This window comes from Nyctereutes procyonoides, unplaced genomic scaffold, assembly GCF_905146905.1.
Source record: "Nyctereutes procyonoides isolate TBG_1078 unplaced genomic scaffold, NYPRO_anot_genome, whole genome shotgun sequence".
NCBI lineage: Eukaryota > Metazoa > Chordata > Mammalia > Carnivora > Canidae > Nyctereutes > Nyctereutes procyonoides.
Window position 1 is genome coordinate 23,197,128 of NW_026575126.1, and position 26,240 is coordinate 23,223,367.

At 42.6% G+C, this 26,240-nt stretch overlaps 1 protein-coding gene across 5 annotated transcripts in view; it reads left to right on the forward strand.

Moving 5' to 3' along the window:
• Window positions 1-208: 208 nt before the first annotated feature.
• SLC44A3 (solute carrier family 44 member 3) overlaps window positions 209-26,240 on the forward strand; it is a 93,308-nt gene continuing 67,276 nt past the window's right edge. For all 5 annotated transcript variants that reach the window (XM_055339271.1, XM_055339272.1, XM_055339274.1 and 2 more), the window contains exons 1-5: window positions 209-275; window positions 761-868; window positions 4,734-4,876; window positions 7,047-7,183; window positions 8,104-8,197. In XM_055339271.1, coding sequence (XP_055195246.1) covers window positions 249-275; window positions 761-868; window positions 4,734-4,876; window positions 7,047-7,183; window positions 8,104-8,197 — 509 coding nt within the window. In that variant the 5' untranslated portion in view covers window positions 209-248. The remainder of the gene's footprint in view (window positions 276-760; window positions 869-4,733; window positions 4,877-7,046; window positions 7,184-8,103; window positions 8,198-26,240) is intronic.

Below are 26,240 nucleotides of genomic sequence, written 5' to 3' on the forward strand. Positions count from 1 at the left end.
GCTGGCGGAGACCGTGCGCCGCGCAGGCCGCAGCGGGGGCTGGTTCACCGGGTCGCGGCGGGGTCGGGCTGCGCTTGGGGGACGGGGGGGGGGACCCGGGCCTCCCCGGCGCGGGCGGTCGGGGCCAGGGCCGCACCCGCGGGGCAGCGACTGTCGGCGGCTCCGCGAGGCGGCGCTGCGCCCCTTCCCGGCCCGGCTCCCCCCGCGGGGCCCGCGTCCGCGCCAGTCCCGGCCCGGCCCAGCGCAGGATGCAGCGCCCCGGCGCCCCGGCCCCGGTGAGCGACCGCCCGGGGGGAGGGGGGCCGGGGGGGCCCGGGGGGACGCTTCGGGCGACCTCCTGGCACGCCGCCGCCTTCCCCCGCGCGCGGCTAAAGCCCCTGCCCCGGCGCCCCCGAGTCTCGGGGCGCACCTGGGTGGTGGGGGGGGGGAGCGGGGACCCCACCCGGTGCCGGGGCGGAGGCTGGCTGCGCCGCGCAGGTGCACCTCCAGGTGAGGACCGCGCGCGGGGACCCCCCGCCCGGCCGCTGCGCACCGAGCAGGGGCTTCAGAGGCTCCGTGGAAAGCTTCGGGGAGCCACGCTCAAAAAAATAATTAATACATAAATAAATAAATGGAAAAAGAAAAGTTACTTTGAGCAGCCTTCAGTATGTTTGGATTCGGGTTGGGCCCCGTATGATTATTTATCCTCTTTCCTCAACTCCCCACGTCCCCCACCTCCCCCCACTGCCCCCCCCTTTTTTTTTTCTTTTTGGTCTGGAAGGCTTCTGCAGAGAGAACCCCCCGGCCAAGAGAGTGGAGACCTCAGCTCTATAGGAAGTGCACGGATACGACCTGGCTGTTCCTGTTCTTCCTCTTCTGGACTGGTCTGGTGAGTGTGGGTGCCAAGGAGGGGAGAGAGCCCGCGTGTGTCCCGAAGTGACTGTGCCCAAGTGGGACTCGCGATCGTGGGGAGGCCCGGGCTGCAGGTGGTGCAGGGGCCCCGGGCTGTGCTACCGGGAGACGCGCCAGCGGATCCTCCGGAGCAGACCTCGGTCCTGGGTTGTGCCTACCAGGGGACTTGGCTAAACTGGAGGGGCTGCCTGTTGCTGCAGGCCCCGTTCTAGGGCGGCCTCCAGGAGGAAGTGGGAACCCCGTGGCAGGATTGTGTGGTCATCTGGGCTCACTGCCTGCAAGTTCGCTGGCCATCTCAGCCCCCAAACAAAATATTCGTCAACTGTTTGCTGTTCTTCTAATACAGGAAAATCTAGAGTGAGCCTAGAAATAAACTGCTCTCCCTTTAGCTGAACACATAACATACACACTGTCGGTGCCTGTATGTAGCAGCTGACAAGGAAACGAGCCTTGGGTGTAAACTCTCGAGTTAGACAGGTAATGATTTTTTTCCCCATTCTAGTTTCCAGCTGTGCGGGATTGCTGGTAGACCTCAACAGGCTGTGTCATTTTAGTCCTGTCCCTTTAGTCTCTTGGCAGCTAAATCCTGACACTTTGATACTTATTTTAGAGCTGTGGGTAACAGCAGAAGGAGCCCCACTCAGCTTCTTTAAAGATCAGATTCGTGCAGTCATCCGGGCTAGATTGAGGCATGCTATTTGCTGCAAGGTTAATGATTAATTTATAAAGCAGCATAATAGCTGCCTCATAGTAATTAGCTTTGTTGCAAAGATTTCAATTTAAATAGACTCTAAAACACCATGTTTGTTCCTCTTTCCAAGTCCCTCTTTCTTTCAAAAGGCCTGAATTCACTTATTCACTTTACCTACTGGTTTCTCATGATCAGACATGGTTACAGGTACGGGGGAAGGTTGGGTCTTAAAGGTGAACTGAATGTTGTGCATTGTCATACCCTGGTCCTCTGAGAGAGAGAGTGTGTGTACCTTCACCACCTCCTCCCTAACTGCCCACAGGTGGCTGCTGTTGCTCTCTCCCGGCCTCCTGTTGTGCAAATGCAGGGAGCAGTGGTCCTGCAGGCACTGGGAAGCGTGGACCTCAGGCTGTTCATGTTCTTCAGGGATCTCCCCTGGCCCTTCCAGGCTTCAGACCTAGTACATCACGACCAAACCCTCAGCCCAACAGCCACGGGGGTTGGGGGGGGGGGGAGATTTGTTGATGGCCCATCACAGTCTGAAGAATTATGAACCATCTGAGAGATGGCACAGAGCTGGAAGCTGCTTTCTTTCTTTTTTTTTTTTATAAATTTATTTTTTATTGGTGTTCAATTTGCCAACATATAGAATAACACCCAGTGCTCAGCCCGTCAAGTGCCCACCTCAGTGCCCATCACCCAGTCACCCCCACCCCCCACCCACCTCCCCTTCCACCACCCCTAGTTCGTTTCTCAGAGTAGGAATCTTTCATGTTCTGTCTCCCTTTCTGATATTTCCCACTCATTTTTCTCCTTTTCCCTTTATTCCCTTTCACTATTTTTTATATTCCCCAAATGAATGAGACCTATAATGTTTGTCCTTCTCCGATTGACTTATTTCACTCAGCATAATACCCTTCAGTTCCATCCACGTCGAAGCAAATGGTGGGTATTTGTCGTTTCTAATGGCTGAGGAATATTCCATTGTATACATAGACCACATCTGCTTTATCCATTCATCTTTTGATGGACACCGAGGCTCCTTCCACAGTTTGGCTATTGTGGACATTGGAAGCTGCTTTCAAATTACATGTCGTTGCAGAATAATTTTGAAGGCTTCAATGTGCCCGCCTTCTCTTTACTGTATTGCATTTGAGTAGCGAGAGTCCCTCAAGCTGACTGGCTTTTCCTATCTTCTGCAACATTTTTTTAACCACAGATACTTCAGGGAGTATTTTCTGCCTCTGCTGCTCAGCTTCCTGGTCTTCTGACATCCTGACCTGTAACCAGGCACATGCTAGACGCGGTTGTTGATGGTGCTGCCCTGACTTAGGGTTGAACAAAGGAGGTTTAGGGTTTAGGCTGAGGGGCCAGAATTATGGGCAAGTGCAGGCTACTGCAAAGACAAAGGGTGCCAGCCTTTGTTTATATCTGCCTAAGACACGCAGAACAGAATCTCTCAACTTCTGGACCATGTCTGGCTCTACTTACCTCTGCAGTGTCCTTCCCTACCTGCCATCTCTCGTTCCTTTGTAAGACTTTTCTGGATCTTCCCTGGCACAGTTGATAGTGACCTCCTTGGTAGCCTCACCACACCTGGTATCCACTCCTGTGTCACCCATCATATGGAATTGTAATTGTGTGTATGAAATCAGAACAGAGTTTGATGGTTTCGGGTAGTAGTAGTACAGCAGGGACTCAGTGTGAACCAAACCCCTCCTGCCCTAAAACTTCCATTCCTCCCACAAGCTTCCCAAGGGAGATAGTAACATAAAGAATGCTGATAAACAGAAAATGCCCCTTCATTATTAGCTCTCTGGTGAGCGGGGCGGCAGCACAGGATCCCTTCCCTCCAAGTCCAGACTCAGGCAGGATCTTCCCACATGACAAGCTGAGAGGGCAGGTCAGCGGCCTGCCAGCCATGTGGCTGTGCAGTCACTCACCCTCCAAGTACAGGGTGAGTGAACTGCCCACCAGCAAAGGTGACACTCTCGTCCTAAAATCTGACCATAAGCCTGAGGAGGTGCTGGGGAGGGACAGGGATAGAGAGCCTGCCCATCCTCTGGGCTGAGTTCCTTGAAGGCAAGCACTGGGTCTAGTTCATTTTTACCCACAGTAACAGTCTCTGGTACACACCGGGCATTTCAAGACTGTTATTTTGATTCCTAAATTAGTAGTGAATGAGGAATATCTGCAACATATTGACTTTGGGACAATGTACCTTTGGAACGTGGGGTGTCATAACTATATTTTACTGAGTGGTGTTCCCTATCCTCACTCCTGGAATGATCCTGTCCTGTCGGTACTAATCATTAAATGCTATGTGTTGTAAGCTGGGAAACTTGCATTGTGGGAAAGTGCAGTCCCAGGGGAGGGCCCATTAGCATATATAGTGCAACGGTCATCTGAGCTGAAATTTCAACAATTCCATATTCATGATGAAATTGGATAAAGGTGACTACAGGTGGTAAGGTATTGTTGTCCAGAATTCCAGAGTTTCTTTATTTGTGCATCTGAAGCCCTTACCCCCAAATACTGTTTTCTCACTTGTTACGAGCAGTATTTCGGTTCACATCGACTGTGTTACCTCTGCCTCTGAGGGTCCAAGTCCCCTAAATATAAGACAAAAAGGAAAGAGGAAGAAGGGGAGGGGGAGGAGGAGAAAGGGACAGAGGGAGGGAGGAAAGGAGGGAAGGAAGGAAACTCAGGGAAAGAAGTAGCATAACCCTGGTGCCCTTAGATAAAGCAAGACCTTAGGGGGTGGGTGGGAGTGCGGTGAGGGGGAGTGGGGGCGTGGGGGTGGAGGTTGGGGTGGGGGGATTTGAATTGCCCTGGTGAACTTAGGCCCAGAAGAAAAAAAATGGCACTCTTGAGAAAGAGGGTATGAAGTACGTGGAGGTAAGAACATGGCCAGAAATGTGGTCAACCCGTTAGAATGATGCTGCTACCTAACCCATTAAAACGAGTATGAAGGTAACAGCATCCTGCCTGATGGGACTTACTGGCATTGTCACCGAAGGAGAGCAATACCGTGATGCTGGGGAGATTTGCTTTCTACCTGGCTCGGCTTTACATCAACCTCTCCAGGGATGTGGGGCCCATGTCTTCAGCCCGCTGGCCAGGCCCTCATGTGCCACTTGGGTTTTGCCAGATGTTCATCACCGGCTACTCGGTGGCAGCGGGAGCCACGGCAAGACTTCTCTTTGGCTACGACAGCTTTGGGAACGTGTGTGGCAAGAAGAACTCCCCAGTAGAAGGCGCCCCTCTTTCAGGGCAGGACATGACCCTCAAAAAGTAAGTGTTCAAGTAAGTCCCCAACCTAGGGGGGCTATGCTGTATTTCAGAACTGTATAAATTAGCCATTTTGAGCCTAGCAACTGTTTTTCCGTTTAAAACTATCAGCCCATTTCATAAAGAGGGAGGCACGTGTGGGGTAGTAAAGACACAGGTTTTTAAATCAGCCAGTCCTAAGTTCAAGTTTGGCCTGTGCTGCTTTTCAGCTGTCTGAGGATGGGCAGCATATTAACCTCTCTAAGTCAAGTTTTCATCTTTTCAACTGGTTATGATACCCACCTCACAAGGTTGGTTTAAGGATCCACTGAGAGGCTACATGAACTAAGGCTTAATATATGTTAGTCGCTACTATCGTTCTCTATACTGTATCCGGATCATGTTGCCAATTATATGTTACCGATTGCACGCCCATCCACAGTACTTTATCTATGTGGAAATACCCGAATCCCAACTGGGATTTCTGGGGACCTGTGTCCCACTCCATCCCCAGTCTACACTCTCAACTATATGGCCCTGTGGTGTCACCACCCCCTACAACTCCAACATGGAAACAGAAAGGGGAGAGAAGAGATGGAAATCTCCTGAGAGGTGAGAGATCCTTGGCCATGATTTATCTAAGGTGGTGACTGCCTTTTAATAATTTTTGAGACTTGATGATTACAAGCACACCCTAGGAGAGAAAATGTGGATCTAAATAGGTCCTGAATATGAATTTGAAGTCACCAAATACAAATCTCAGACCAGGCCTCTTCTACCCCTGAATGTTATTCCTGAGGACAGGGGCTTTGCCTTGTTGGACATGGACAGCCTGGAGGCATTTCCTCCTGCACTTGGGGGTCACTTATAAAGAAGACAAAAGGAAGAAGAGAGGCTGCCCAAATGTAGCCATGCATTTGAAGAAATGGTTGTTCTTTTGCGATTGTAAAGTATAGATTTTATTCTCAGTAACCAACAGGTCTAGAAGCAACCAGGTGTCCCATCAGCAGATGGATGGATAGACATGATGTTGTATATATATATATAGCGGGAACTTATTCAGCCTTAAAAAGGAATGACATTCTGACACTGAGTCAATCTTGAGGATATTATGCTAAGTGATATAAGCCAGTCGCAAGGAAGAAAAATATCTTATGATTTCACTCTCTATACCTAGAGTAGTCATATTCACAAAGACAGCGGAATGGCAGTAGCCAGGGGCAGGGAAGTTGTTGCTTATAGGTATAGAGTTTGGGTTTTGCAAGGTGAAAAGAGCTCTGTGGGTGGGTGGTAGTGATGGTCCCACAGCGGTGGGAATATACTTAATGCCACTGCACTCTACACCTAAAATGGTTAAGGTGGTAAGAATGTTATAAATATTTTACCATAATTTTAAGAAATTAAATAGTGTGAATTTATCATATGTTGAAGACAGCTGTTGTCCCATCTCCTATTATACCACCTCCATCTCTCCCAACTCTCCAGGTCCCTCCCCTAGAGGACTGCCTACCTGGCAGCCTCCAGGGCTCTTCTGGGTTCCCCTAATCTCAGGAGCCTGGAGAGGTGTTGGGCATGGTCTGGGAGCCCCCACTGCTTGCCTGGCTCATGACCCCATTAATAGCAACAACCAGCTTTGTTCTCTCGCCCATCTAGCCAATGGCGGAACAGCTAGAGTGAGAAAGTCTCCTGAGTTTCCTGGCTCTCAACCTGAGAAGCAGGGGGAGGGGCAGGCTATTAATTCCCTGCCTCAGCTCCCTGCCTTTCCACTTCTCACTTCCCTGAGTTCAACTCTTGTCCGAAGTAGAGCTGAACACTTAGGTGCAGAGATGTCTTCCATGGACTTCATTGAGTAGTTTATGCACTGGCCTGCGCTAGCATTCCCTGGGGGTTGAATCAATCCCTTCTCTTCCTCAGTGACTTCCTCAGATCACTACTTAGTGTTCTCTCCTAGGAAGTGCCAAATCTGGAAAAAGAGACATTTTATGAGATCTGAGCGTGGTTCCTACACTGCACCATCTCCATAGATAACCCCCAGTAGGCATAATACATGGTAAATTATGCTGAGGCATTTGGTTATAAGAGTTTGCCTTAATTATTCCCACATTTGATAACATGTGGATTTTTTTAAGGCCCATAATTAAACCCAATGAGAGGAAATGCTCTAAGATATTCTTGTGTTTCATCGGTTTCCTAGACACGTGTTCTTTATGAACGCCTGCAACCTGGAAGTCAAGGATGTGAGGCTCAGTTCCACCATCCTCTGCGTGTCCAGCTGTCCTGAAGAGCAGCTTGATACCCTGGAAGAGGTCCAGCTCTTTGCAGACAACAATGGTAGGCACCGAGGGACAGGGCCTCACTCTTCCCCCTCAGGCTGGGAACCACAGTGGGGTAACTGGTGCAGACCTAGATGAGACGACTTACCCGGACACTGATTTCTCTGCAAAGCTGGAAATTGTCCTTCCGTGTGGATACCTCTTGCATGGAAAAGGCCATAAATGTTTTCTCCTGGGCTTGCACGCTTTCATTCAGACTTATCTGGAGTTTATCTGAAACCCTAGCTGTTCTCTGCTCACTGCCAGGGAATGGTCTTCCATACAGAGCCTAGTGTAGACTGACATCTAGGGCCCAAAGGCAGGGTCACACAGAGGTCAGAGAGCTCTGTGCACACAGGCACATACAGTCCTAGAGAAGGGCTGCTGGCTGTGGGCTGAAGTACCAAGTATGTTCTTTCGTGAAAATGTTGGGGCCCATGGATAATTGCAGTAATCATTAGTGTAACTGAAGTACCTTACTCTGAGCCCCCTGTTGAGATTTACCTTATAAGGAGTAAACAAGCAGAGCAAAGTAAAAGAAATTCGAGGCAACCCACTGCAAATTTTATCTGCCTATGAAATGGTGTGCCAGATTTTGAAAAAATTATTGGCAAGGCTGTGTTAAAAATATCAAGCCTATGCAAAAAATCATCTTCAAAGACCTTCGAATGATTTTTTTGTGCCAATCACATGACTTTTAGTTTTGAATTGAGATTTAGGGGACAGAGAGAGAAAAAAAGGGACCTAATTTGACCTCAAATTGTATGCTTATTATGCTTTTTTGCCTTTAGGTCACCGATAGACCTGTTTTCTAAATCTGAGTGATTTATTCCTTTTACTTCCCGGTTTGGGAAAAGAACTATGGTTTTCTTACTGGCTCCCTATAAAAATAAGCACAATGTAGGAAGATGGTACAGTTTGTGTGTCGTCTTCTTCCAGGTTCCTTCCTGTGTGTTTATAGTTTGGATTCCATCAACTACACCCAGAACCCAAACGCAGACTCATTGTGCCCCAGCCTACCAGTTCCTCCAAGGTAAAAAGCTTTCATATTTTTTTCTTGTCCATCAACAAAAGTCATGGGGTATTTGATGTGCATCTGTTGCTCCTGCAGGTATGGTTGGAAGCACAAAGGAGGTATCTGGTAGAGCCCACAGTCTAGAAAAGGCCAGGAATAAACAAGGAGGGACTCTCTGCAACATATATAATCGACAATGGATTAGGAATCAGGCTACAGAGGGAGAAAAGTCAACAATGAAGATACATATAGTCATAAAAGGACGACACTTGAGCTAGCAGAATTAACATGTGAATTATTACCAATTGAGTGGTTTTATAAAGTAGTTGGTATGTATTTTTTTCTACTCCAAGTATTTTTTTTTTAATATTTTATTTATTCACGAAAGACACACACACAGAGGCAGAGACACAGGCAGAAGGAGAAGCAGGCTCCATGCAGGGAGCCTGACGTGGGACTCGATCCCAAGGCTCCAGGATCACACACCAGGCAGAAGGCGGTGCTAAACCGCTGGGCCACGGGTACTGCCCTACTCCAAGTATTTATTACAAAGTAGAAATTGTTTCCTTTTGTTCTTTTATTACAACCAGACATTGTTAGTCTTTATAACTCTAGATATCTCCATAAGAAACAGACTCATATGGGCAAAACCAAGTGGCCACCACACACATCTTCCCAATGAGGACCGAAAACATGTCCTTCTCAAGGATTCTACTTGTGAACTCCTTCTAGCGTCCGCCGTTCCTATCAACTAGTGTAGTACCTGGCACATAGGAGGCACCTCACAAATATCTGTAGAATAAAGCTATAATGATGAAGCAGGAATTATATGGCCATAGGAAGAGGCTCACATTTGAGCCATTGAGAGCATAACCAGGAAAATACAACTGCTAATCATTGCCACTGTCAGGATGCTGAGATGTTCTGCAGGAGGACTTGGATTTATTTTGCATTACCATTCTTTAAAGTTTGTAAATATGTTTACAATGAATGAGACCTCTGCAAAATCCCTGAGAAGTAATGATAATTCAAGTAGAATAAGGTATTATGTCAGCGGTCTCATATAGTGTCTATCAAACTCTTTTTGGTTGGACCCACAGTAAGAACTGTATTGCATCACCACCCAGTGCTGTGTACCTATACCTTCATACCTACTTAGGAGTATAAAACAGAAATAGAAATGTCACACAACAAGATTTCTCCTTACTGCATCTGATTTGTACTAATAGTTCCAACTCAATTTCACTTTTTTTAAAACTGTAATTTATTTCATAAGCTAATGCATTTGTAAGTATAGCTTGAAAAATGCTGATCTAGCAGGTGCTTAAAACACTCGGGTAGATTGTAGTTACACAGGAGGGAGGAAAAATATAGTTAACCGTTCTCCTGGCATTCTTTTCTAAAATAAATACTTTGTGTGACAAGTAACTGAAAGAGGAGAGAAGTCATTTGCATAGGAGAGTATCCATTGTATATTTACCCATTGTATCTTATTTTTTAAATTCTGAGTTTTGTCAGATATCCTAAACATAGTTCAATGAAACATAACTAAATCCAAAATAAATAAACTATAGTGTTGTAGTAAGTTAAAGGAAAATTATTTAACAGTTTGAAGAGAAGGTTTTTTTTTTAAACCTTCTACCATTTGACCATCTTCCTATTCCCCCTCCCCCAGACCCGGGCCACCACCATTCTCTCTGCATCTGTGAAATTGACTCTTTTAGATTCCACATATAAGTGGGGTCATATAGTATTTGTCTTTTGAGAAAGATGTTTTTAAGGAACACAATTCATAACTGTGCCTGCAGAGGGAATTGAAAGAGGATGGGATTTTTTTCAGGTTGCAACTTAACCAGAGGTAGATAAATTCTTCCTACTATAAGTGGATTGGCCGCTGTAATTCCCTGGAAAGCTTATTATCTTGATGTTGCTGATGATAATGGCGAACATTTATTAAGCCTTTTGGTACTTGCAGGTCCTTTTCAAGCTCTTGACATATATTCATTTATCTGTACATCACAAATCCTACTGTGCTCTAGGCATTGTTTTCATCCCAATTTTGCAGTAGAAAGAACTGATGCAGGGACAGGTTAAGATGACACAAGCAGCCTGTGGAAGAGTTGGCATGCAAACCTGAACAGTGTCCATGTTAGTTTCTATAATCCAAAATCAACAGTCAAGGCTTCGTTGGTTTTATTTTGCCTGGCAAATGGCTTCCTTGGGCTCACACCAAGATGGGGGTGCAGGGAGCCCTGTAGCATGTGTCCCAGGGTCCCCATCTTTCTACCTGCCACGGCCTGTCCTAGGTCTTTCACCCCCGAAATGCAGACTTTTTTCACGGAAAGTCAAGCCTGTTGACTGGCCTTTCTTGGACAGAGTGAGGGAGAAAGAAATAGCCTTGAGGGCTCCATTTCCTTTCCCTACACAAGCAAGAGTTTGTTTTAAGATGGAAATTATCATATTTATCATGGAAGAGCAGTGCCAAGAGTAAAAGCTTGAAATCATGAGAAGTGTGGCCATAGGGCCAAAGAACATTTTCTAAATACCCCTATTGACTAAACCAATTGTTTGTTCTCCCTCTGTCGATCACATGAGGTGTAACGTACCCTTTTAGAGCAGTGGTTGGATATCAAGAAAGTTTGTGTCCCAAGGTATGAGCTTTTAACAGTAGTGAAAAAATACTGCAGAAGATAACAAGCAAGCATATCTTTTTCCCTTTGGGGTTCAACATAATATTGTATTTTGAGTTCCCGATGTAAAATCTAAAAGGCTTAGTTTTTTCCATCCAGTAAGTTCTAGTCCTAGCCTTCCTAATGGGTGCCCATGCATGTCACTGCATTGTTTGCTCAAATGAATTCCAACAGCGCCATCTAAATATACAGTCAGCTCTTCGAATTACTTCCTGCAAATGTGAGTGGCTTCACTGGTGGGGAGAGAAAAAGCAGAAGTGGGGAGGAAACCACAATCTGTGGCCCAAAGTCCTATCTCCTGCCCCAACTAATGAAGTGCTCAATGGGCAACTAGTCAACCACACACCAGGGATGACCCACATTTGACATGCTTCTTTGTGTCACCCTCAGGGCTGAGATGGGCCATACTTTACCAACAGAGGGTTGTAAAATGCCTGAAAAGCATCATCTTAACAATGTTGACAAAATTAAGGTCTTATGGCGAATTGTGTTTAGGGAAAAACAAAATGATGTTAAGTTTATATCTGACCAGTATTTTTCAGAAATACTAATTGAAAGCTCAAAAAACATTTGCTCTAGTGACAAGTCAGATTCACTGGTGTGAAGACTATTTTGTAATAGAAGAGAAAAAGAAACTAGAGGTTTAAAACTTGCAGAGCAGGAGGTAAAAATTACCACTCTACAAGTGGTAAGAAAATTAACTGAAAAACTATAAATGACAAGAGAACTTACTTATGTGGTAGGAAACACAATTAATATACTGAAATCTGCAGCATTAATACATTTTTAAAGACAGCTTTTACCACAGTGAGAAAAAATACAGACAAAAACGAAGTAGGTACTTGAGTGCCTAGAGACAAATTTAATAAGAAATGTACAAGAACCATAAAAAGAACACTTTAATATGTTCCTGAGCTACAAGGAAAACTTAAAAGAGAAAGACAGTGTTGTTGACAGTATGACTCAACATTATAAAGATGTCATTTCTCCCTAAATTGAGCTATAAATTTATCAAGATCACAAACAAAACAGAATTTTTTTTCAGTAACTAGATTAGCTGATTTTAAAATTTGTAAAGAATTTTTTTAAAAAGCCAAAAAAATCGAATGAGAAAAACAACATAGATTGCCTTTCAATTTTTTTTGCCTTTCAATTTTTAAAACATATTATATTATAAAGTTTAATAATTAAAATACTGAATAATTAAAATAACTGAACTAATGTGAGCTCACTCCTTGGTGAGTCACAGATACAAACTACACCAGGTGAGTTGTTGCACAAAGGAAATTTTATTCGCCAAAAATAAGGAGATCACGGAGAATAGATTCCAAAGCCCTGACTCCCCGAACAAGGGTGAATGGGTTCCTTCTACTTACAGTTAGGATCAATATTTAGAAAGGTTAGCCTCGTCCCCATATGTAGAGGCAGGCATGAGGTGGCACATGTGTCTTGAGGAAATGTGCCTGTACACACATTGTATATTATGTAAATAAGGCTTATGCTTCTCTTTGAGTGGAGATTTTAGTATTACAATTAGGTAAATGTAACAGTCACTCCATGGGTCACTCTGTGGTTCATCTGCACAGGTATGAGTTGGGGTTAAGCTCAAACAGGTCTGAGTGGCCTGGGTCAGGGCGGTATTATTGCTTGAGGGGCACTTTTGGTTTCCATCAGAAGATGCTGATGCCCCTCAGGTCTTTTGCCTAAGTTAAGAGATAGGCTGGAAAGAGTTTAAGGGGAAATGTGGTACAAAACTCATTGGGTTCAAGCAGGCTGGCACTATAGGTCACATCTTGGGGTCTAGCTGGTGATAGCACTAGTTCATGCATAGAAAGATCAACGGAAGAGGGATCCCTGGGTGGCGCAGCGGTTTAGCGCCTGCCTTTGGCCCAGGGCGCGATCCTGGAGACCCGGGATTGAATCCCATGTCGGGCTCCCGGTGCATGGAGCCTGCTTCTCCCTCTGCCTGTGTCTCTGCCTCTCTCTCTCTCTCTCTCTCTCTCTCTATTTCTGTGACTATCATACATAAATAAATAAAAGAAAGAAAGAAAGAAAGAAAGAAAGAAAGAAAGAAAGAAAGATCAATGGAAGATACTAGATAATCCAGGAATAGACCCAGATGCTTTCAGAAATTTAGCACATGATAAAAGTGGCATTTCAAATCAGTGACAAAATGATAGGCTATTGAACAAGTAGTGTTGGGACAACTGGACAGACATCCAAGGGAACAGCTGGATCTATGCCTCATGCTTTAAATTAATAAATTCCAAATGGATGAAAGATTTTATTTTTTAAATTAATTAATTTTTTTAGAGGAGGGCAGGGAGAGGGAGAGAGAATCTCAAACAAGCCATACCCAGTAAAGCTCGACACAGGGTTCAATCCCACAACCCTGAGATCATGACCTGAGCCGAAATCAAGAGCTGGATGCTTAACCGACTAAACCACCCAGGAACCCCAAATGGATTAAAGATTTTAACGTATAAAGTGAAACTAGAAAGTATTAGAAGCCATGGGAAAATTTTTTCCATAACCTGAAAGCAAGGAAAACTTCTATGACTTAAAACTCAGAAGACATAAAATAAAAAATTGATAAATTTGGCCACATTAGAAATAAACATTTCTGCCTGACAAAACACTAGAAGCAAAATAAACAGGCAAACAAATTGCAATTCATAAAAAAGGATTAGTTTTTCTAATTTATAAAATATCTTGCTAATCCACCTTTTAAAAGACCAGTAATATCTCAGTTTAAAAATGAGATTAAAATATAAATAGATGCTTTAAAGAAAAAGCACAGTGTTGTTTAAACATATTAAAAGAGGCCAGACTTCCTTATGATAGGGGAAATTCTTTTTTTTTTTTAAGATTTTATTTATTCATGAGAGACACAGGCAGAGACAGGCAGAGGGAGAAGCAGGCTCGCTGCAGGGAGCCCGATGCAGGACTCGATCCCAGGACCCCGGAATACAACCTGAGCCAAAGGTAGATGCTCAACCACTGAGCCACTTGGGCATCCCGATAGGGGAAATACTGTATAAGAATTTTTTTTCACACTTTCGATGCTTAGATGACAGCATCTAAAGTTGGATAATGTTTTGTACTGGCAAAGGTGTAGGGAAGTAGACACTTTCATACATTTCTGAGGCTGGGATCTAAGGAGGGCAATGCATCAGTATTCATCAGTGATCAATGTATATACCTTTAAATCAAGCATCTCTACTTCTAAAAAATTTTTTTTAAGTTTATTTATTTAACTAATCTCAACTCTCAATGTAGGGCTCAAACTCATGACTCAGATCTGGAGTTGTGTGCCTTTCCAACTGAGTCAGACAGGCACCTCTAATCTACAGGTACACTTATACTGCTATGAAGTGACATTTGTGCAGAATTTTTCACTGCAATGTTTGTAATAGCAGAAGAGTTAAAACCATCTATATGGCTTGTCGGTAGCAGGCTGCTTACATAAAGTAACGCTTTTTAGCTATCCACTTAATAAGAGACGATTAAGCTAGAAATTACAGAGAATGTTCTCAGTCTGAGAAAGAGCATCTCTAATAAATCTACAATTAATGTTATACTTAATGGTGAACTACTGAATGCTTTCCTATCTAAGATTAGAACAAAGCAGGGGTATCTGCTCTGAGCACTTCCATTCAGCATTGTAAAGGAGGTCCTAGGAATTGCAAAAGAAAGGAAGGAAAAGAAATAGAAAAGAAGAAATAGAAAAGAAGTGAAATCATCTGCATTTACAGATGACCTAATTGCTTGTATAGAAAATCCAAAGGAATCTACAAAGTAACTACTAAGTGAATTTAGCAAAATTGGGAGATACATGGTCAAATTGCATTTCTATGCATTTGCAACAATTAGGAAATAACTGTTAAAGTCCATCTTTAACAACATCAAAAAGTATAGAATAACTAGGAAGAAATTTAATGGAAGATTTCAACTGAAAACTTTAAGACCTTTCTGAAATTAAAGAACTCCAAAATAAGTGGAGAGATAACCTTATTCATAAATTGGAAGTTTTAATATTGTTAGGATGTCATTTCTCCCCAAATTGTCCTACAGATTCAGTGTAGTGCCAACATTTTTTTTTTAAGAAATTGACAAGTTCATTCTAAAAACAACAACAACAACAACAACAACAACAACAAACACAGAAAAGCAAAATCTGGAGTCACATACATACAAACTTCTTGAAGAACAAAGTCGGAGGGCTCATACCACCTGGTTTTAATAGTTACTAAGAAAGAGTGGTTAAGACAATGTGGTATTAAAAAACAAAGTTCAACGGAATACATTTGAAGATCTAGTTGGCCTCATTGAAAGACTCCTGAATCAGACCGCATTCGCCCCGCAGGTAAGGGACAGCCCTGGGATGGTGTATAAACTGGGAGGTTTTTATAGGAAGGAAGAAGGGATAAGAAAGTAATTAGAAGAAGGAAAGACTTGTTCTAGGCAAGATGGCTTTCCCTTAGGGGAAAAGCGAGGGGTCTTATCATGCAGATGACCTCATCCACTCCGGTGCTAATTGAAAAATTCTTAGCTGACTGCTTAAGACTACATTTCTGGGAGAGGTTGAAAGAGCAATTAGACTAGGTATTAAGCCCTGGTTTGGGAACTTGGTCGAAGTGACACCAGTTGGGGCCTGTGGTACAATTACCCCATTTTGATCAGACTTTCCAAGTAACTGAGAGACGTGATCAGATTTTAAGGCATTAGTGCCATTCTCAGCCACCGCTCTGAAGTTCGTGTGGTTTTTGTTTTTCCCTTTGTGTGGTATCCATAGGTCATGACATTTTTGCCTGACCTCTGTGATATTCACCGGTCATGGTTTCAGATGTACATTCTTTAATTGGGTCATTTTCTTTGTTCCTTAAACATTCCAGTTTTAGGGAGATCATTGGCTTGGTGTTTAGTGGCTGAGATCATGGATGTAAAGCTTTTGAGAGAATACAACACCCCGGAGACATTGTTATGATGACTATAAACAGGATCATTCCCAGAGTTTGGAGTGCACTTTAGAGCCATGGCCCCAAGACCCTATGGAAAGAGTTACCTTTTTTAAGCCAATTGATTTGTTCTGGGATTTTATGTAATTGAGTTTCAATTTCGTCAGAAGTGTTAATCCAGGCACAGCAGAGACATCTCCTTGCTCAGCTAAAAGAGAATCAAGAGCTATTCTAATATCAAGGACAACTTTGGCTAGAGAGTCTAAGGCTATTTGTTGGTCTGCTATTGTTTTAATAGCATATTTTGCAATAATTTTAAGAATTAAGGGAAAGTTTTCAATCATAGCCTCAGGCAAGCCCTAACCAAGGAAGCAGGGATCTGCCCTAAGGAGTGAAAACTGAATCATGAAACCCTCCCTGGTAGGTCAATGTAAATGAACTGTAAATCTAATTTAAGGTGAGCCAACCAATTAGATGTCTTATTTTATTTGTGAAATGTTAGGGGCACGCTTAGGTTTTCTCCTAGCCTGAAGTAAGTGGCTACCCCCACTTAATAATGATCAGGGAGAAAGAGATAAGGATGTTATCTTTCTAGGCCAGTGCCAGAGTAAAAGAAAGGAAAAGAAGGAAAGGGAGTTTTATGTTTAGATAAAGTATGAAGTCTAAACCTGGTGTCTCACACGGAAGCGGTCCACCTCGAGGTCAGCTATGTCCCATCCTCATCAGCTGGATGTAGAGGAATCCAGTGTGTACACAAGATCAGTGTCAGGTGGAGCCTCTGTTAGCCATGAGTTGTGTCCCCAAGGTTCTGTTCTTTCAGTTTTATAACCATGTCAGTGGCCAGGAGCACTTGGTAAGGTCCCTTCCCACAGGGCTCAAGAGCTTTCTTTTTAACAATGATGTTTCCAAAACATCCAGTCATCAGGTTGCAGGCTGGGACCAACAGGATCCTTTGAACTTGAGGTCAAGGAAAGCATGTTGAACCTGTCCATGGTAGGCTTTAGCATAAGACTTACTTACAGTAGCTCCTCAGACTAGCATGGGACAGGGTCAGCAGAAAGTGGTTTTCTGATAGAATTCCACAGCATTTGCAAGGTTTTGTTAAGGTTTGTATGATTGGCTCAGTGCTGCAGTGCTTTGATCCCTGGAGACCAGGAAAGATATACCCCAAGTGGGAAACATACTTCCTAACCAGTTCTTTGCTTTGGGTGGGGGGCGGCATCAGCCTTGCAGCAGGAGAAAGCTTCAGCCCATCTGGAAAACACACCTACAGTAAGAGGAACATACTGATAACCCTACTAGGTAGCAGTGAATGAAGTCCAGCTGGAGATGTTCAAAGGATCCCGAGGGAGGGGCTTTGAGGAACTCTGGGAGAAAAACGAAATTAAAAAGTTTTTCTTTTTTTTTAAAGATTTTTTTGTTTATTTATTCATGAGAGACACAGAGAGAGAGAGAGGCAGAGACACAGGCAGAGGGAGAAGCAGGCTCCATGCAGGGAGCCCGACGTGGGACTCGATCCTGGGTCTCCAGGATCACGCCCTGGGCCCAAGGTAGCGCTAAACCAATGAGCCACCTGGGCTGCCCTAAAAAAGTTTTTCCAGAACTGTAGACCAGACAGGTCAGACATTGATGGTAAATGGTTTTCATTATCCTAGAGAAGTTTCCCCAACAATGTGTATTTATAATATGATTCATCCGAAACACACCGTGGTGGGTGAAGGAATGCAAAAATTGAAAAATGGGGTTTGTCAGGGAGTCAGGAAGAACGAAGTTACAGTCTTGGGTTTTCCATAGCCCCAAGTATACAATTTATACCTACTGTTGACTCATCTTAATTTCTCCAAATTAAGAGCAGACCCTTGTCATGTTACAAGGACATTTATCCTCGTATAGACTTAAGCAGAAAAGTCTTTATCCACAGGTGACACAATCTTACAATATTAAGGAGGAAAAAAAAATATTAAGGAGGCTTAGTATTACTTATTTGACAATTTCTTCCCTGTAACTTACGTATCAAACCTAACTAATTTAACAGATTTTTGGAATATTCTAGGTCAAAGACTTTATTTAGAATTTGATTTGGGGAAGTTTGTCAAAAATATCAAAGAAAGGGGACACCTGGGTGGCTCAGCAGTTGAACGTCTGCCTTTGGCCCAGGGCGTGATCTTGGAGTCCTGGGATCAAGTCCTACCCACATCGGGCTCCCCGCATGGAGCCTGCTTCTTCCTCTGCCTGTGTCTCTGCCTCTCTCTCTCTCTCAATCTCTCTTTCATGAATAAATAAAAACTTAAAAAAAATCAAAAAGTTTTGAAGCACTTGCCTAAATAGGATCATAGATCATTATGAAACTTAATATTTAAAACATAAAGAAATTTTCATAGTTTGATCAAAGCAGACCAGAAGTCCAAGAAAATTTTGTTTTTTTAACAGAAACAAATTCTAATTTTGCACGAGCTTACTTGATATTAAAACTTATTTTTTAAAATAAATTCATTTTACATCTGAAACTAATGATACACTGTATGTTAGCTAATTGAATTTATTTTTTTTTAGCTAATTGAATTTAAGTAAAATAAGAAAAAAATTCATTTTAATTTTAACCAGCTTGACTACAAATCAGAATTCCTCTTCAGAGATTCATTTTCCACAAAGGTTCTACAACTTATCTACATTCTGATTTTGTCCCGTTTTTCTTCTTTAAACAACTACCCTCATTTTAGGATAAAATTACTTTTTTCCCCCCTTAACAAAAAATACATCTCCATTTCTCACACCTTTTTCCCCACTGAAAATACATCTACTTTCTGGCATATGGAGATATTTCTCTTTTTATTTTTAGTAGTTTCAATTGCATATATTAATTAGAATTCTTAACGCCTAGAAACCATAATTTCTCATGAAAACTAGGAAGTAAGCAACTGTGAATGGTCTGTCATACTAGCGTCTTTTAAAATTGCAAATTTTTGAATAACATTTCAAAAGCAAAAAAAAAAAGTCCTACAAGCATATGCCTTTTGAAATTTTCCCATGTAGCATTGACATATCCAAATATTTTTTTAATTTCTCTGTAATGAGAAGCTAAAAGTAGATAAATCTATGTTTAGCAATTAGTGTATTAGTATTTTTCTTATTTGGAAATGATCTAGGTATTTAATGAATTTAACTTACCATTTAACCTAACTCAGCAAAACTTTAAGGTTTTAGGTCACAAAAAAAAAAAATTGAGAAGACTATTTAAACAGACCTATATATTGCCAAAAAGTTCATTTATAAACGTCTGTCTTGCTTACATCTATTTACTTGTCCTTAATAATTATGTTAGATTACCTACAAAAACTTCATTAAACATTAGACAAAGTCAGTCATTATCCTAAGCTATTTTTTTTGACAGCTTTCACAAGCATTGACATGAGTTTATTAGGCTAATAAACTCAGGTAGAGTAAGAGTCTTATATTTAATCTTGAGGTCTGTTTTAGTTAAACCATCAACCTTAAATTAGCTTTCATATCAAATATTTTTCCAGATCACATGAACTTGAAAAATATTTGGGTTTCTAGTCTCATTTCAGAATGGCCAAACCTTACAAGCACTTGCCTTCAAGCTATATAAATAGAGCTCTTTTACAGATTCATTTCAGCAATGCCATCTGGAGGGGGAAAATACCATGTAACTACAACATAAGTATATATACGTATGTGTGTAGCCGGGCCACAGGGGTGCAGGAGCACCTGGCTCCAGGGGGCCAAGCCGACCAGGGTGAGCCACTCCCTGCCAACAAAACCCAAAGGCAGAGAGACCAGTGGTGGTGAAACAAGAAAGGAATTTCTTTCAGTGAGGTCGACACCTGGAAGGCAGTGGTTGAGTGTCCCAGTCTGTCTCCAAAGTGCCAAAAATACTTCCTGGTTTTATAGAAGGAAAATATGGGCCAAAGGTCGGTGGGTAGGTGCAGGTGGGCAACAAAGGTCAAACCCGTCGCTGCTTCAGGGACAGTCACACCAGTTCTTGCAGGCCCTGGGCAGTCCTTACTGCTTGAGGGGTAGTTTCAGTTCCATCTGGCAAATCTTGCCCGTGGGGTCATTTGCCTGAGTTCAGAGATAAACTGGAAAGAACTTAATCTGTTGAAAAATACAGACTGAAGTCACAAAACAAGGCAGTTGAACTCTTTCACTTGACACACATGAACATTCAGAGACACAGAAAACTTAAATTTCTATTGTAAAATTGCCTGCCATGAAATAGGTACAAAATTAACTAGTTATAAAAGTTGGATCTGAGTTTGTTTTTCCGGTAGGTGGGATAAGTTAAGCTGAACAGTCTAGATGACTGAAGCTTTTAAGAATGTATTTGTGGAGGGTCACCTGGGTGGCTCAGCGGTTGAGCGTCTGCCTTTGGCTCAGGTGGTGATCCCAGGTCCTGGGGTCAAGTCTTTGCCTTGGTCTCTGCCTCTCTCTCTCTCTGTGTGTGTCTCTCATGAATAAATAAATAAGTCTGCTGTCGGGGGTTGGGGGGTGGAATATATTTGTGGAGAAGACACTGAAGAGGAGTTATTTGTCCTTGGCAAGTCAAGTTCCAAATGACCTTTTCCCCTTTTGATTTTTCTTGATAAGAATACCTCCCTGAAAACCGCACTCTAGAGAGCTGGGCTGCACAAGCCCTGGAGAACACCGGACAGAGCACAGAACAAGTGCAGGAAAACAGCGCATGCGCCCTCTAGCATGACTTGGGTCCCCTTACTGCCAGAAGTTTTACACTTACCAGCCTTTGGAGATAAACAGGGGAGGTTTGGGGATTGGTAAAAAGGATTGGTGGTCTTTGAATTGTTTCTGGAGCCACACTTCTGGTCCTATAAAGACTAGATTTGTTAAACCAGGAGAGTTATTTTCAATCCCTCAGAGAATTGGGCTCCACCTGACTGATAATCAGGGACTGACACACCTCTCCACCTGTGGGAATATCTTCTTTCCCTCTGGATACCTTTAGTTTGGAGGGAGAAGACCTAAAAAAAAAAAAAAAAAAAAAATCCTCTTAGTGTCTAAATATCAACTTCCATTGTGACCAAATTTCTGATTCTGGAGTTATTAAGTCCTTTCAAATATCTTGTCGGGTTCCAGCCAGGACAAACAGTGAATATTTTTGGTGGTCTTAGAGAACCTCATGGACCCAACAGTTATCCTTGAGGAGGGTTTGATAAAAGATTGCATCTTTGCAAGATCTAGAGTCATTGTCGAAGATAGCTAAAGAAAGAAGCAACCACCTGCATGTCCCAGACAGAAAGAAAGCCAAGCCTCATTCTTAAGACACAAAAGGAAACTATCAAGGAGATAGTTATTCTCAGGACAGAAAGACTCAATAACCCAAGCTCTGTGTGTGGAAAGGAAGGGACAATGAATTTTTATTCCCCTCTCTGAACTGGGTTCAAGAGATAATCTCCTTATAATCACTCTTGAGGATCCTCCCAGGGCTTAAGAAATGCTTTAACGACAGCCCTTAGTTCGACCTTTAAGCCAGGAGTGAGAGATACCTGAAGAGGATCACCAGTAGCCTGGAATGGTCCTATTGCAAGAGGTCACAATTAAGTTAATAGTCTCCTCAGAACAGAGAGGCAGGTCAGCCTGGGGCTCACTAGGATTAGTACTCGGATCAAGGGTAGAGCTGAGCAGTACGAGCTACAGCAGTCTTATGGTCTCACTTTTAGTACCTTTTCTCTTTTTTCTTTAGCTTTTTATAGTAAATCTTCTAACGAAACTATTTTGGAATTTGGAAACCTTTTGGAGGCTTCTGCATGCCAGTTAAAACAGGTGTCCCATTCTATTTAATTTGGGAGCTCCTGCTTCTAAGGGCACTTCTTAAATGAGTGGATCTTGTGGAATTGGAACATTCCCCATAATGGCCATTGCAGTTCTACGTTATTTTTGGTAAAAATTTTTTTCTCTTGCTGGACACTTGCAACTTCTGGAACTTCTGGAACTGTAGTTCTTAGGCATGATGAGATAAGCAGGTGTGCAGCGCCCAAAGATGGCAGGTTCGGCTATCTGGATGCAAAGGATCCCGTTCCCTTTAGTTAGGCCTTTGGGTTTCCCAGAGCCAGAGTAATACCTATGAGGGACTTGCTACTGGCTTGGAGATTGTGTTTTATAGTGTGCCTCGTTGCACAGAAGTTTTCTTGAGGTTGGCAGGGTGACCTAGTCTCAGTCTCACCTGTTCCATGACCAGGCACCCTGACTCAGAAGTTTTTGAGTTAGATGACAAGCGCTCTAATAGTTCTTAAATGCTCCACCCATGCCCACTGATTTTTGTGCCATTTTGGCCTCCATGATCCCCGCTAGCAAAAGCCTATATTTATATAAAACGAGATACACAAACGTGTACCTCAACAGACCAGCAGTAACCAAAACATGGCACTGCAGATTGGCCGAGAGAAGGCTTTGCATACCAGCAGCCGTCCCCCGTGGGGACTGGCGCAGCAGACTGCGTTCAGGGAGACTGTGGGCAGGACCCGAGAAGGGATGCCAACTCGGAATTGCAGACTGTACCAGGAGGTACAGAGACTGTAAGGCCTGGTGCCCTGTCAGAGCCTCCTGTTAGTCCAGACAGACCTGTTCACCCTGGACTGGAAAGCCAGTTAGATCAGTAGCTTGAACACAATGAGCACAGCTAAACCTGGGGGGAACTCACCAATGGCCCTCGGAAATGGGAAGAAAAACAGAGAAATCAGAAGGCCTTGTAGGGTGCCACAGCTGTTTCCCTTCCCCAAAGGCGGTCAGAAGTTAGCTTCGAATCCCTATGTTGCCACCAAATCTGTGAAAAAGCAATTTCACCAAGTCAATTGGAAGATGTAATTGGCTTTGTTTAATGATTCATGAACCAGACAGCACCCCACTCAGCAAGTACAGGGGAGCTCTGGGGAGTTGGACAAATGGAAGAGAGGGCAGGGCAGGGAAGTTATTAGCCAAAGGAAAGGTTGCTTTCCCTTGGGGGCAGAGCAGCTATCATGGAGATTATCTCATCTTCTTCTGGGGCAGGGAGAGGGCCCATGTGGCAGGTTCATTGGCACCCATCAGGCAATTCGTGGGGAGCTTTTCACCCTCTGCCTATGTCTCTGCCTCTCTCTGTGTGTCTCTCCTGAATAAATAAATAAAATCTTCTTTAAAAAAAGACACCACTAAGAAAATGAAAAGAAAAAAAATTAACAGACTGGAAGAAAATATTCACAACACATATATATGACAAATGCTTAAATCCAGAATAGATAAGAAGTTCCTTTAAATCAGGGTCTACGGGATCCTGGGTGGTGCAACGGTTTAGCGCCTGACTTTGGCCCAGGGCGTGATCCTGGAGACCCAGGATCGAATCCCACGTCCGGCTCCCGGTGCATGGAGCCTGCTTCTCCCTCTGCCTGTGTCTCTGCCTCTCTCTCTCTCTCTCTCTCTCTCTCTGTGTGTGACTATTATAAATAAATAAAAATTTAAAAAAATAAATAAATAAATAAATCAGGGTCTACAACATTTTTCTATAAAAAGGTCATATAGGGCAGCCCAGGGGGCTCAGCGTTTTAGCGCCACCTTGAGCCCAGGGCGTGATCCTGGAGATCCTACAAGTCCCACGTCGGGTTCCCTGTATGGAGCCTGCTTCTCCCTCTGCCTGTGTCTCTGCCTCTCTCTCTCTCTCTCTCTGTCTCTCTCTCTCTCCCCCTGTGTCTGTCATGAATAAATAAATAAAATCTTAAAACAATTAAAAGGTCATATAGTAACTATTTTAGGCTTTGTGGATGGTATCATCTCAGTGGCAACTACTTAACTTTGCCAGTCTAGAGCAAAAGCAGCCACAGAAAATACATCAACAGATGAGTTATGCTGTGTTCCTATAAGGCGTCATGTACCAACACAAATGGTGGGCCAAATTTTGCCGGCCCTTGCTTCAAATCAATAACAAAAAAGACAAGCAGTCCAATAAAACCAGGCAAAAGACTTGAACAGGTACTACTCAAAAGATCTACAGAAAGCCAGTATGTACATGAAAAGACAGTTAACATCATTAGCCATCAAGAAAAGGCCAATTAAAACCATAATGAGATATCACTGTGCTCTTACTGGAAGGGCTACCATTTTAAAACGGAGCATCGCCAAATGCTAGTGAGAATGTGGGACAACTCCAACTCTCATACAGCCACTTTGGGAAAAGTTTCATGTTTCTTACAAAGCTAAGCACACATTTACCATACAACCTAGCAATTCTCCTTTTAGGTATTTACTTGAAAAAAATTGAAAATGTACATCAATAAGAAGACATATAGAAATTTTGATAGCAGCTTTTCTTTTAATAGCCCCAAACTGGAAACAACTTGGGTAGCAATCAACAAAAGAGCAAATGACAATACAGTCATACAGTGGAATAGTACTCAGCAATTAAAAGGAATAATTTAATGAAAAAAAGGGGGAAAAAAGGAATGATCTAATGATACACATCACAGCTAAGAGGAGGAAAATAGTAAATGGGAATATACAACAGTCAAAAGTAGTTTATAGTTCTAGAAATCGGGTTAATAGTGGAGACTGATCAGATGGGGTTTAAGGGTACTTGTCTTTCTCTGACTGACTTATTTCACTTGGCATAATAACCTCTAGGTCCATCTGTGTTGTCACAAATGGCAAGATGTCATTCTTTTTATGGCTGAGTAATGTTCCATTGTTTAAATATACCACCTCTTCTTTATCCATCTATTGATGGATGCTTGGGTTGCTTCCATATTTGGCTATTGTAAATAATGCTGCAAAAACGTAGGGGTGTATGTATCTTTTCAAATTAGCATTTTTGTTTTTTGAGGCACAAATATCCAATAGTGGAATTACTGGATTATATGGTAATTCTATGTTTAATTTTGTGAGGGATCTCCATACTGTCTCTCACAGTAGCCGTACCTAATTTGCATTCCTACCAACAGTGCACAAGGGGTTCTTTTCCTCCATATCCTCACCAACATTTGTTATTTCTTGTCTTTTGATTCTAACCATTCTGAAAGGGGTAAGTTAATATTTCACTGTGGTTTTGGTTTGCATTTCTTTAATGATTAGTGACGTTGAACATCTTTTCCTGTGTCTTGGCCATCTGTATGTCTTCTTTAGAAAACTGCTCACGGATCCCTGGGTGGCGCAGCGGTTTGGCGCCTGCCTTTGGCCCAGGGCGCGATCCTGGAGACCCAGGATCAAATCCCACATCGGGCTCCCGGTGCATGGAGCCTGTTTCTCCCTCTGCCTGTGCCTCTGCCTCTCTGTGTGTGTGTGTGTGTGACTATCATAAATAAATTAAAAAAAAAAAAAAGAAAACTGCTCAGGTCTTCTGCCCATTTTTTAATTTGATTACTTGGCTTTTTGGTGTTGAATAAGTTCTTTATATATTTTGGATACTAACCCCTTATGAGATATGTTATTTGCAAATATCTTCTCCCATTCAGTAGGTTGCCTTTTTGTTTTGTTGGTGACTTCCTTCACTATGCAGAAGCTTTTTATTTTGTGTAGTCCCAATTGTTGATATTTGCTTTGTTTCCCTTACCTAAGGAAACATATCTAGAAAAATGTTGTTAAGGCCATGGTCAAAGAAACTCTGTCTTTTTCTTTCAGTAGTTTTATGGCTTTATGTCTCACAATTAGGTCTTTAATCCATTTTGAGTTTACTTTTATCTGTGGTGTTAGAAAGTGGTCCAGTTTCATTCTTTTGCTTATAGCTGTTCAGTTTTCCCAGCACCATTTATCGAGACACTGCCTTTTTTCTGTTGTATATTCTTCCCTCTTTAGTCATAGATTAATTAACCACAAAAGTATGGATTTATTTCTGGGCTCTCTGTTCTCTTGATCTGTGTGTCTATTTTTGTGCCAATACTGTACTGTTTGGATTACTACACATTTGTAGTATTTCTTGAAATCTAGGATTGTGATACCTCCTGCTTTGTTCTTCTTTCTCAAGATTGCTTTGGCAATTCAAGGTCCTTTGTGGTTCTATACACACTTTAGGATTATTTGTTTTAGTTCTGTGGCAAATGCTATTGGTATTTTGATAGGGATTACACTGAATCTATAGATTTCTTTGGGTAGTATGGACATTTTAACAATATTAACTCTCCTGGTCCATGAGCATGGAATATCTTTCAATTTGTGTTGTCTTCAACTTCTTTCATCAATACTTTATACTTTTCAAAGATTAGATCTTTTACTTCCTTGGTTAATTTCTAGATATTTTATTCTTTTTGGTGAAGTTGTAAATGAGATTGTTTTCTTAATTTCTCTTTCTCTTACTTTCTTTCTGTCTCTTTAAATTTATTCAGTGGAGCTAGTTTTGTTTTTTTGTTTTTTTTCTGTTCCTAAATGAAAACACAGTTCCCAAGACTGCTCTGGTTAGTTTTAAGTAATAATTATGCT